General features: G+C 42.1%; 1 protein-coding gene across 1 annotated transcript in view; it reads right to left on the reverse strand.

The window, feature by feature from the left end:
- Adamts9 (ADAM metallopeptidase with thrombospondin type 1 motif 9) overlaps positions 1 to 13,306 on the reverse strand; it is a 168,257-nt gene that overhangs the window by 72,949 nt on the left and 82,002 nt on the right. The window contains exon 28 of the mRNA XM_005364905.3: positions 8,842 to 9,018. Coding sequence (XP_005364962.1) covers positions 8,842 to 9,018 — 177 coding nt within the window. The remainder of the gene's footprint in view (positions 1 to 8,841; positions 9,019 to 13,306) is intronic.

Genomic DNA, 13,306 nt, shown 5'->3' on the forward strand with positions numbered 1-13,306 from the left:
CTCTCTCTCTCTCTCTCTCTCTCTCTCTCTCTCTCTCTCTCTCTCTCTCTCTCCTTAATATATACCAGACCTTTCCATTTTAGCCCTCTTTCGAGGTACTAGGTGAAGTAAAACTTTGCTGGGCTGTCCTGTCTTCACTGGATGACTAACACCACTCCCCTTTCAACTACTTGATGCTGGGAGAACCTCCACTTCCAGAAGAAACTATCAAAAGTGTCTCCTGACTTTGCTTAAAGGTTCATTGGGGATAAAAATCAGTCTCACGTGAGAATCACTGATTTATCCTAAGGCTCCTGGAAAGTCCTTCAAGTTCCCTGAGCTGGCTTGATTTGAATGGATGTTGAGGGGGTGGGGCACACAGCCTTCCTGATAAATGGAGGTTATAGAGCCATGTGGGTATCACTGCTGCAAGGTTAGGGACTTGGGTCAATAAGTCGGGGAGCCTCTCTCTCTAAAGGACATGTCCTGTACAGTACGGAATCCCTTGGAACATGTTTAACAGGATCTCAATTACAGTAGCAAGCTCTAGGGGACAACATTTCTCCCTGACATCATCTAAGGGATTCTTAGGTCACATCTGATTCAAGGCAACCACGGAGAAGGGAACATGGCTTTATCAGTGTCCTGCATACAGAACTGCACAACAGGTAAGCTGGCTGGGCGAGGGGTTTTGACTAAGCTCAAAGAAAACAAACAGCACACATGTTTGGGGGAAAAAAAGTCTTTTGTTTTCCAAAGAATTTAGGCTTCAGTAGGGGTAAGTTAAAAGGGGGCCTGTGTTATGTATTAGAATTTGAGAGTAGGGATTGCATTGAAAGAAAGCTTGGATTTCCCTGGGGAAGGGAGACATAAAAGGCACAACTTTCGGATGCCCTGAGGCCTTTTATTTCTGTTGCACAGGACGGAGGGAACAGTACAGGGAGGAAGAGAGAGGGCAAGAAAGGGAAAAGCAAGAAAGGAAAGATTGGATCCTGGGTGGGAGGGGCAAGACCCCTTTCTTTGTCACTGCAGGGCCAAAGTGTGATGACAAATGCCCCCTAAAATTTTTCCAAGTTTAATGCTTTGAAATAAATCCAAATCTACTCTTTTCCCCCTTGTGAAGGAAAAGGCAATATGAACATATTTATTTAAATAGATGTTTAAGAATTTTGTGGAATTTCAAATGCGCATTCCCTTTCCCCACCTCATCCAGAGTTCCCGGACCACCAACATCAACAGCTCCCTCATCCCGTCAGCCCTCTGGCTACCTGTGTCTGCCTGCTCACCTACATACAGGCTATGACCATTTCGTCTTTTCATCAACCATCACACTATCAGGTCATTTTGGTTTTTGTCTCTTTGTTTTTAATGTTTTGGAAGTGGCTGAGGGGCAAAATTGCTTTAATCTTTTCTTGTTCCAGTACTTAGAGAACCCACCTCCTGGATGGCATCTCAATTTAGGATGCCTCCCTAAAATGTGTGCTTGGAGGATTTTATGTCTGGACACTGAGAATGGCAATTAATTGAGGACCCCGTGAGTCAATTTGCAGGGGATGCTTTTGCACGTGTTTCAGTTTGGTGGGGGAGAGAGCTTGTCAGTTTGAGGTGTGGCCGTGAATGGACCCACTGAGGTTTCCTTAACACCACAGAGCCTGGGGTTTGCAGAGGCGATGATAACAAAGGAGAAGAGGGCGAGATCAGCGCCTCTCTGGAGTCCCCCGATGTGTCTTTGAAATGGAGTCCTGCCAAGCTAATCTGCTCCGTGTCACCTGCTGCGTTCAGTGACTCTGAAAAAGCTGTCTTCCTAAAGCTTTCCCCTCAAGGAGACAATGATCTCTTTCAGAGTCTACCTGGAGCTTTCAATTTCACCTTCTCACTAAAGGCCTCAACCAGGGTTGGCCCTTCCAACCCATGGCACACACAGACTGTCTCCTTTAGTGAGCTTCTGGCCACTGCGAACTTGAATGCTCAGCCACAGAAGAGGAGCGTTTGTTTCAACAGCTGCTTTGATGATGAAAAGCTGGAGCTATGCCTCCCAGCACAGCTGGGTCTGACTGTCTGTCTTTACCCTACCCTGCTTTTCTCTAATGCCCAGTTGTGGCCCACTGATGTTTTGTAAAACAAAAGCACAAACTCCAAGAAGGGCAAGAGAAGACTAGTGACCGGGGACGTGCTGACACAGGAGTCTTCTCCCTTTACTTTTATAAATTTGATTTTTGTCTAGTTTATAACTAATTGTTAAATATGCACTGTTGCCAGGTTGTCCATCTGGTATTGCAGTCTTTAGGGCGACTATGGTTAATAGATTTATAAATTAATACCCTTAAAAGAGAGGCTTCCAGCCCCTTGTTTACATTATATGTGTTTGGGATTTGTTTTGGCTGGTGTGGGGATAGAATGTTGGGCCCGGTCCCAGCTAGAACATGCTTTGTCACTGAGCTGTACTTATCCCTAACTACTTTTTAACCTTTCCAGAGAATCTTTGTAAAAAGGTGTGGCTAAGCTGTCCAGGCTGACCTTTAATTTGCCTGGAAGCCAAGGCCTTCAAAATTTGGGATTCTCCTGCCTCAAGTTCCCTTGTTACTGAAATCAAAGGCTTGTGTCACCAGTGTGTGTATGTGTATGTATGTGTCTAGTGTTGGCAACATATTACCAATGCCTTTCATATTGGACACCAGCAACACAGAATAGTTTCCTCACCGTAAGATGCTGTAGGTCTGTGGATCAAGGCATAACTTCTTCCCCAGAGGAGCAATGGGATGCAGATCTGGACAGGAATGATGGGCTCTGGACTAAGCCAGTGTGTGCTCTATCTTATTTACTGCTAACTGCACACATTTGTTTTAGCTGCCAATTTTCTATTTCACAAACTCTGGAAAGGGTTTTAAAACTGTTCACAACAACAATTCCACTGCAAGGGAATGGTAAAAAAGCAGGGAAGACAGCACTCAATCCACGTGCTCCAGATGCTTTTATTGGCCTCTGTTAAATAACAAAGGGGATCTGTGCCCTTAGAGCACAGCTTCCCCAGAAGGAGCCTAGACCAATCAGTCACATTAGGGACCTAATGTGGGCAGACTCTAGGCCAGGACTTAAAGAAACAAAAACAAAACAACAATAACAACTAAAATTCTGCTTCCACGGTGTTGGGTGTCTCTTTAAAAATGATTGGACAACTTCACATCTAATCGGATTGCTAATTTTTTTATTGAGCGAATATCATCAGCAACAGGGAAGTCGTGGGTTCTAGTAGCAATTTATTCTTTTATTTTTAGCTGATGGAGCTGCCAGCCAAAGAAGTGTTGGGTCTTTGATTACAGGAGCTTGACTTTCTCTATTTCTTGCTAAAAGTTCCCTTTGTCCTTTGTAAAGCACGACTCTGACGAGTTCCTTGCTGTACCTGTTCCTGTCATGTGTGTAACAGGACCCAACCCACAGTAGGCACCCGAGAATATCTGCTGGCAAATGGATGGCTTTTATTTGGAAGATAACAAGGTGACATCTTTAATCCCTTATATTCTTCCCCAAGACGAACCTTCTGGAAAAGTCTTTGCTGATGTCCAGGATCCCCTCCCAACCAATTACTCTTGGATGTAACCCCTTCTTCCCCCTCCACATTCCAGTGTTTTCATCCCTCTCCTCATTGGCCAGACAACTCCTGAGTCAGGTAGAGGGCATAGCTTTCCCTGAGAGCACATCCTCCCATCTCTGGGCTTTGTAAATACATAAGAATAGAAATCTGCTAAGCCACCCTGAACAAGCTGTCAAAAGATGTGATAAAACAGCTGTCCACAGAGGTGAACAGTCACACAGCCATCATCAACAGATAAGCAATATTTACAGTCTGTTGAGTTTCTTTTTCAATAAGTAGATGCAGACAAGCATTCTGATGGCTCTAAACACTGGACAGAGGTGTTTTATAGTTTGTCTTAATCTATATTGAACTTAGTGAAAATGTGATTTTCTATGTCATGGTCTTTTGAATAATAAAAAAATCCAAAACAATACTGTTTAGCTCAGATTGAGGAAGAGGGCCAAGAAGTCCAAGGCCAACCTAGGCTCCAGCAAGATGTTGCCTCAAAGTAAAGCCAACAGGTAGTGAGGATCTTTTGTTTTTATAAGGCTAGGTGTGTGTTTAAGACTCGTGTTCACTTAGGAAAAATATCATTTACATTTTTATACTTAATTGCATTTTATTCAAAGTTGAAATCTTAAATGATTGCCCTACTCTGGCCAAAAATTTCTCTGTAACATGAAAGAAAGAGTTGTTTTGCCTTTACATGACATTTCGGAAACATCTGGTTATGGGAATTTGCCAATAGCAGCAATAATTTAGGATTTTCTGTTATTGGACTCAAATGCACAGTGTCGGAATCAGTCTAGCATTGTTCAGGGAGGATGGTATTTGAATTTCAGGAATCTCTTAGCAAAGGTCTCATAACTCACTGAACATAACCTGTTTCACGTCTCCCAAAATAGGATTAATGGAGTGGACAGCCGCCACGAGCCGTCTTGTCACTAATGTAGCTATAGTAACATGTAATGTGGTGTAGCTATAGTAACATGTAATGTGGTGTAGCAGTGGTCCCCTCACGGGACAGCAAAAAGGCTGGCGCCCATAGACATGCTCAATAAGGTTAGCTATGGTTATTGTTATCTACTTTGCAATGCTATTTTTTCTCACATCTTTATAAACTTCTAACTCATACAAGTAGCTCTCCCCTCCCCTCATTTTGGATTTTTTTTTGTGTGTGTCAAGTACTACTACCAACAATGGGGTGACGTGGAGGATGGAACGAGGCATTACCATTTGAATACATATTTTGGCAAAGGGGAGGCTGCCTTGGAACTTCCACCTTCATTGCTATAATATTTATTTGTCTTTAATAATAGATTCTTTCTGATGTGTATCAAGGGTGAACAAATAAAAATGACAAACGGAAGCCTTCTGCTGTTGTCTGGCCAGAGACCAGGTGGACCCCTGTGTGGACGCTTTAGTGCTTTGTCTCAGAATCTTCTCTTCTAGCCCATCTTTCTTTGTCTTCTGGGTGTTTTTTTTTTTTTTCAGTATCTTCAAATTCAGTAAGCAAGGCTTTCTCATTTCATAGTTGAAACTCAATTAATCAAGACAACATTATTAGGAAAGGAAAAGCTACCCAACGCAAGGTTAAGCCTCACAGATCTCTGTTCAGAGAACTCATCATCATCTCTAATTTAGAACTGTTTTATAGCAACCTTTCAAACGCACACTTCAGCTCAGCCAACGACATGAAGTTTAATACATGGCTACTTGGAGTTAGGAGGGGGGTGATAGAGAGAGTTTACAAAATTTAAATATATATATATATATATTTTAATCAAAAGAAACATACATTCACTTCTAAATCTTATATTTGCTTTCATAGTCAGCTCTCACACACTAGTTTTTTAAACATTGCTTACGAAATTAAATAACTTGGAAAAATAAATACGCTTTATTATATAAAGACATATAAATCTGTACCACCCAAAATATTCAGAAATATGTAAATGTGACTGCTTGAAACTATTTTTCAGAAAATTACAGTTGTGATATTTATGATATTTGACTCTGTGATATAATGAGGTTGTCAACACTGATGTCAAACCTTTGGTCTTTCTACCTATAGGCACTGCACAGTGTGATATGAAAATGAGGTAGACACAAATCCTTAAGTTGGCCAGGCTGAAACACAAGCATAGCCTCCTTCTCCGCTCATGGCCCCTCATCATTCAGAGCCATGAGCACAGCTCTCAAAGGCTCAGTGAATACACTGAGTTGTCACGAAAACACCCAAACAAGCAATTTCTGTAGAGAAGAACCACTATCTATCTACAAGAGACCAGTGAACGGAAATACAGGGCAATGCAAAAACAAACGCCACTGAACTACCCTGGGGGTGTGGCGGTGGCAGTGGCAGATACCACTTTCTTCCTCTGGATGCATTTGCTCAGTCTAGAATGCTCCTGATTTGTAGGACATTTCTTGCTTCCCTTGACAGTAGAGAGTTCTCTGTCCGGCTTGTCCCATGTGTCATGGGACAGGTATATTTATTTCCCAGCTTGTTTTTAGAACTAGATCCATAGTTTCATAGTTCAACAGAGCTGAAGAACACTGTTTCTTAAACAAAGCAAGAGTCCAGGGACGTTATTTTTAAAAGGCCAGAAGAGAAAATTTTGCAGGATTTTTTTTTTTTGTTTGTTTGTTTTTTTGAGGCAGAGTCTTGTAGCTCTGGCTGTGCTGGAACTTATACTTATTATGGCCCCAAACTATAGGTGATCCTCCTGACTCAGTCTCCTGAGTACTGGGTCACAGATGTGAGCTGCTGCAACCAGTGTTACAATAATGAGTCACAGACCTGCTGTGACTCAAGTCAGAGCCAAGGTCTCTGTAAAAGGGTTGTTTGTGGAGACTCTGGGGGTTGTGGCAACAATGATTTGGGTTTCTTTCTCAAATGCTACTCCTTCCTAGGCAGCTTTGACGTCAGCTGTCTCTGTTTGACCTTGGCTGTGTCCCACAGCGGTGGCTGCTTTGTGATATGACAGTGTCTATGTGTGGGAGTCCCTGGGAGCAAAAGCAACCTGCTGGAGGAGTTAGTGCCACCCTGCGCTCTATTGGAAGCGAGACGTTAGCACCTCGAATGTGCGGCTCTCTTTCCTCCACTTGCTAACTTCACTGTAGCCACAGTGGGAAAGCACCATAGGAAAGACTTTAGAGCTAGAAACAGGAGTCATTGAGGTATGCTGAAATGTAGAAGTCCTAAGACATTATACCAAATCATCCATTAAATAAACATAAAATAATCCAAACCAAAATGCTGTAGCAAGAGTCCGAATGATTGCTCTCTTCCGTGTACATAAAATTAATCTATTTAAACAGCCTATCTACTAAAACAAAATGCTTTTGGTTTAGTTCTTTAAAAAAAAAAATCACAGTTTAAAAGCCTTGCCAAAGTGGCTACTCTCTTAAGACAGTAGAATTGAAATCTGGAAGTCAAACTAACAGTCGCTTTGTGAGATCACACAGGCAGTAGAGCTTGCTTTAAAATCTATGTCTACATATGCTGGAGCACAGAGGACTTTTACTTTCTTTTCTTCCTCTCTCATAGTTTAGAAAACTATATGTAGCCCCAAGAAGAACAGCAATATTAAATATGCCCCAGGTTTTCAGCTAAAACAATCAGCAGCTTATATTTAAAGATTTAAGCTATTAAATTATTAATAGGAGATATACTGACAGAACATCTCAGAAAAAGGAACTAGCATATATATGTATGTATGGACACAGAAATGTCCATACACATCCCAGAACTATATTTATAACTCATTATGAATACATTTTTCTATCTTCCTAAAAATGTATTTGAGAAAAGTATGAGATCTAAGGGTTAATATTTAGAGAAGGAAAACACAGATTTCTTTTCTTCATCAAACCACAAGACTATGCAATGAGGAGGTTCTCACAGCAGTGTAACCAGTGACGTTAGAACTAGTGACATACTACTCTTGAGAGTGTGAAGGGACCCGGGGGAATTAGCTCTGGTGTCGCCTGTACACAGAGTGAGCAAGCCATGGGCTCGAGCCGGAAGGTTTCACAGACAGTAGTAAGCAGCAGTGACAGAGACACTGGGATTTTCAGAGGCCATCCTTTCTGCCCTAAAGTTACCTCAGACCTTCTTCGCAGCATGTATCTGGAAAGGTGCCAGCGATGAAGACACACTATGCTTAGAGAACCACAGATGTGCCGCTGTGACTTTTCTTAAACTCTGGGATAAATCCCACAGCCTAGTGAAAGAGCACAATCCGAGCTCGTGTTTCTTCTCCCAGTTCTCTACTGCATACAGAAGCCTTGCGGCTAACCGGGGCACGGAACCAGCCCTGCCGAGGCAGCCACTGATGTCCAAAAGCCTAACTTTGAGATGCATCAGTGGGTGTCAATCAAGCTACTTCAGCTAACCTGCTTTTCACCTGGCATTGGGAATGAGTAAAACCTTCCAAGACAAGTCTGAATAAAAAGTCATCTGGAAGTGACTTTATATAATACTGATTTCAGCTTCATTGCAATGAATGTGCTTCCAGGAATATTTACTGTATTAGATACACCAGACCTACTGGCTTCATAATTTTTTGTCACAGCTTAGCCTAGGAACTCTGCTGACACGGTTAGTCCATCTGTTTGCTAAGAGCTGCCCCAGTAGTTTGCACTTACAGTGACAAACCTGCCTTGCCGTGCCAGCTCCTGCCTAAGGAAAACGAGGAGCAAAGTAAAAGCTGATCTCAGATGGCCCTCTTGTCTGGGGGCAGGGAAGAGATTCCAGATACCTCAGAAGGTATCGGGTCACTGGTTACGCGGCTGGTCACCTATATTTACAAAATTGCTAGCTATTGGTGGCTCTAGACGTTATGCGGGTTATGCTAAGGTATTTCCAAGCCTCGCAGAAGCAAATGATAGTAGTTGAAGAAGAAAAAAATGCCTTGGCCTCAATAAGCAGGAACCTTGCTCCAATAGTCAGAGCTACCACAGCTTAGAAAGCAAAGACTGGCTGCTTTTGAGCCATTTCTCTAAATCATTATCAATGTACATACATACAGCTCTTCTAGGCAAAGGAAGCTACTTCTTGGCACCATTCCTGCATGAGGTATATGGATTCTATAAAGTCACTTTGGCAGTATCACACGGTATAAATTATACCATGGCAGAATAGAGAGAAGGTAACCGGGCATTCATAGCACAGTATCTAGGACGCCTTCAATGGGCGTGACAGTTCTTGGCTGTGAAGGCATGCCCCAGAATATTATAACACTGAGAGTTTGGGTAGCAAACATGCAGCATTAGGGCCGTACCGAGCTCCAAGGGCCAGTACTCCACGCAGCGTCTCGTGGGCAAGCGTGTGTGTTGCACTGCTCACGGTCTGGAGGCTTGTCAAGAACTTCACAGCTCAAATCTGGGAACCGGTCACCGTTGGCCCGCTGACAGACCACCAGTCTTGTCCGCATGCCTCCACCACACCGCTTGGTACACTGGAAGAGGGACAAAGAACGTGACAGTTATTTTGTGTGAACAGCACATGGCAAATTCTATTTCCCCACAGGAAACTTTTCTTGGCTACACTTTGTTATAATGTTGGGCAGCCTAAGTCTGACAGACAGAGCCAAGGCGAATTGCCAACAATGACAGAGTCAATGGACCATGGTTCCTGGGAATATTAAGTATCCCTCAGTGAGGGCTTCCTTTAGATCTGAAGTAAGGGCTTTTATATAGCTCGCCTCATCAGGTTGAGAACACAGTTACTTGCCTCATATTTAAAATGAACGTTGGGAAGTTAATTTAATCAATCTTGATTCATTAGCCAGCAGCTAAGATAAAGTTCTTTGAGGCATACAGAAACAAGTAAATAAAAAAAAATAACCAGAAACTACTTCAATATCAAATAAAAGAGATAATGACTTGGCCTGTTTTGTTTTGTTTAGTTTTATTCATTTTATTTTACTGTAGTTGATAATTTTTTTCTTTGGCTTTTGTTTTGAGACAAAGTTTCACTGTGCAGTCTAGGCTAGGCTGGAACTCACTGGAATCCAGACTGACTTTCTGTTTCAGCCTCCTGAATGCTGGGATCATAGAGACAAGCAGTCAGGGTCAACTCCAAGTTTTATTTTAAAATGTTGCTGAGGATTTAATCCAGGGACTGAGTTTTATACAACCCACATGTGCCGGCAACTTCTATGAAGCTGTCACGGATGGACCTTTGCTGATTCTCTTATTCCAGTTGTGATGTGCAACCGTTTAACTCAGCCTCTGGACCTCAGGACAAGTACAACTGTCCCTTAGGATGTACAAGAGCATGACGGGAATGGACGCGAGCTGATGTCCTGACTCCCGGCAGGACTCACATTTGTGAGACGGGAACAAGTTGTATTTCTTGGACAGTGTCGCTGCGCTCAGATCCAGGAACACAGACATCCAGTTTCCCTGCTACATCAAGGGCGGCTCTCCCACACGGGGACGGGTCAGCCTATGAGGACTGACAGCAGCCCAGCAAAGACGTGGACTCGCCTGGCTTGGATTCAACTACAGAAGTCTAATTATGGATCCCGCAGGACAAAACTGCACTGAGTGTTGGGAAGACTCACATCCCAGGAGTCTCAAAGCCCCTCTCCCCCTCCCTCCCTCAGCATCACTGCCTAAGAAAACATCAGTGAAAGTCAACAAAAATTCCTGGGCCAACTGCCTGTCCCTTCTAGGCTATGTGTATGAAATGATGAGACACAGGAAGGTGGCCCAATGAGCCCATCATCTCCTATGCCTTTTTTCTTCCTCTTGGTGCTGTGGTCTTCCAGGTGTTCATTTTCAGGTTTTATTTGGTAATCAGTCAAGACACAACAACTTGGCAAGCCTTAAATATGTGCATCTCTTACCGATTCAACCAGAGAGAAAGATGTTAGTAGCATAAATACGCATGTAAGTCCTTCTATAAAGTATAACAAGAGCTCAAAAGGCCCAACACTACTGCTATTGCTTATCATTCTTACTATTAATAAAGTTATTATTGCATTATTATAGCATCACTTGATTGATTGAAAGTTACATGTTAGGCACTTAATGGATGCTATCTCATATAATAGTCATAAATATTATGCAGGTGGTACTATTACTATTCCAGTTTATGTGTAATGACATGAAAATTGAGCCAAATTATGTTACTTGTTAATATCACAAAAATGATAAAGGTCATACCTAGGTCCAGCCAGAACCTGCACATCCTGAGTCAGGGTCTAGCTGGGTGAGACTGCCTGACTCTTCCCTCCATGTCACCTCCTCAGCTCCCCAGATGTAGCCATCCTCATCCAGTGCCCTGAAACAGTCACACCCCAGCTCGCATGGCCTTCAACCTCCAGGCATGCAGAGGAAGAGACCACAGACATACTCCCATTCACAATAGGCTTAAGGAAAACAAAATATCTAGGAATAAATTTAATCAGGAGGTAAACAACCTCGGCAATGAAAACTTTAAATCTCGGAAGGAAAAGATAAGGTACTAGAAAATGGAAAGACATGTCATTACCATGTTCATGGATTGACAGAATTAGTATTGTGAAAATGACCATCCTGTCAAAAGTTATTTACAGATTCTGTGCAGTCCCAATCAAAATTACCATCTCATTCTTCACAGAAACTTAAGAAAAAAATCTCGTTACAGAAAACGACCCTGAATAGCAAAAAATAATCCTGATCAAAAGGACAATGCTGGAGAGATAAGCATTCTAGACCTCAAGTTGTATTACAGGACCATAGTAATCAAAACATGTTGTCTTAGGTTTTTCTATCACTGTGATAGAACACCATGACCCAAAGAAACAAGTGTTCATTTCATCTTACACTACAGGCAACAGCCCTTCACTGAGGGAAATCAGGATAGGAACTCATGCAGGGCAGGAACCTGGAGGCAGGAGCTGATGAAGAAGCCATGGCTTGCTCTCTGTCTTACTTAATTTGCTTTCTTATGTTGTCCAGGACCATTGGCCCAGGAATGATACCACTTGCAATGGGCTGGGTCCTCCAACATCAATTACTAGTTAAGAAAATGTCCCACACACTTGCCTACAGAACAATCTTGTTAAGGCATGTTCTCAATTCCCTTCTCTCAGATAACTCTAGCTTGTCTCAAATTTCCAAGAAAAAAAACCATGAAAACAAAAGTACTGATGCAAACACGGACATAGAGACCAATGGAACAATAGGATGTCCAAATTGAATACCTAATTATATGAATACACTAAACTACAGTCATCTGATATATAATATTTGAAAAATATTCCAAATATAAATATTAGAGAAATAAAAGCATCTTTAACAGATGGTGCTGGGGAAACTGGCTGTCCTTTGAAGAAAGATGAAATTAGATCTTTACCTATCAATTTATACAAAAACTAGTTCCGAATAGTCCAAAGACTTAATTATGAAACCTAAAGCATGGAAATGACCAGAAGAAACATAGGCATAGGATGGAGATGTAGGGAAGAGCTTTCTTCACGACCCAATTTGTCCAGCAACTGAGGCCAACAACTGGCAAGAGAGATCCTATAAAACTAAAAAGTTCTGTCCAGCTAAGGAAACAAGCAGTGAAGCGAGGAGGAGTCCCACAGGGTGGGAAAGAATCTTTGCCAGCTATACATCTGACAGAGAATTAATACCTGTCATAAAGTGCATGGAGAACTCAAAGTACAAAAAGAAGTTAAAATAAAAGGGCCCATTTTACAAAAAATAGGCTTGGGATCTGAATAGAGAGTTCTTAAAAAAGAAAAAAATGGCTAAGAAATATCTCAAAAAATGTTCATCATCCCTAGCAATTAGAGAAATAAAAATCAAATCAATCCTGAGATTTCATTTTACCCCAGTCTGAATGGCAAAGATTAATAAACCAAGTGATAACAGTTGCTGGAGGAGATCTGAGGGAAAGGGAACTCGCTTTCACTGTTGGTGGGATTGAAAACTGGTCCAGATGGAAATCAGCATGGAGAATCCTCAAAAGCAAAAAATAAATCTACCATACAACCCAGCTATACCACTCCTTGATATATGCGCAAAGGATTGGATGTCTGTTCCACAGACACTTCCTTAGTTGTGGTCACTGAAGCTCTGCTCATAATAGCTGGGAAAGGGAAACAACCTAAAAGTCCTTCAACTGACCACAGATAATGAAAATGTGATACATATATATTATGAAATATCATTCAGCTGTAAAGTAAAATGAAATCATGAAATTCTCAGGTAAATGGGTGAACCCAGGAAAGATAATATTGAAAAAGTAATGTGGACCCAGAGAGACAAGTATCACTGTTCTCTCTCTCATCTGCATTTCTCGAAAGGGACCATGGGGTGAGGGAAGCAATCGAGAGGGGAATAACATTGTACAAGTGATTTGAAGAGGACTGGGGAAAAAAGGGGGTTCTTCAATTAGGGAGTGGGGAGGAAGATAAAGAAGTGGAGAGGAGGGTAAGGAAACAGTAGAGATGTCTGTAAGTCAGAAAGAATCATTATATACAAGACTGATAAATCTGTGTATACATGTACATATATAGTTACATATGTTGTCCCGGATGACAATGCTCCTTCCAAGAGCTATGGGCTACCTAACAGTACCCCGACACGTGAGAAACCCTCTTTTGAGTTGTTGGTTGGAGCTGTCAAGAAACTCTCAAAACATAGGCTATTGCAGTTGCCCTTGATTGCCTCCCAGAGAAGGACGAGGTCCTACTGCTGAAGACACCATGTACCTCAGAACAGGATCCAGAGGATCCAAGCTCAAAG

Source organism: Microtus ochrogaster, unplaced genomic scaffold (genome assembly GCF_000317375.1).
Source record: "Microtus ochrogaster isolate Prairie Vole_2 unplaced genomic scaffold, MicOch1.0 UNK1, whole genome shotgun sequence".
In the NCBI taxonomy this organism is placed as follows: Eukaryota; Metazoa; Chordata; class Mammalia; order Rodentia; family Cricetidae; genus Microtus; species Microtus ochrogaster.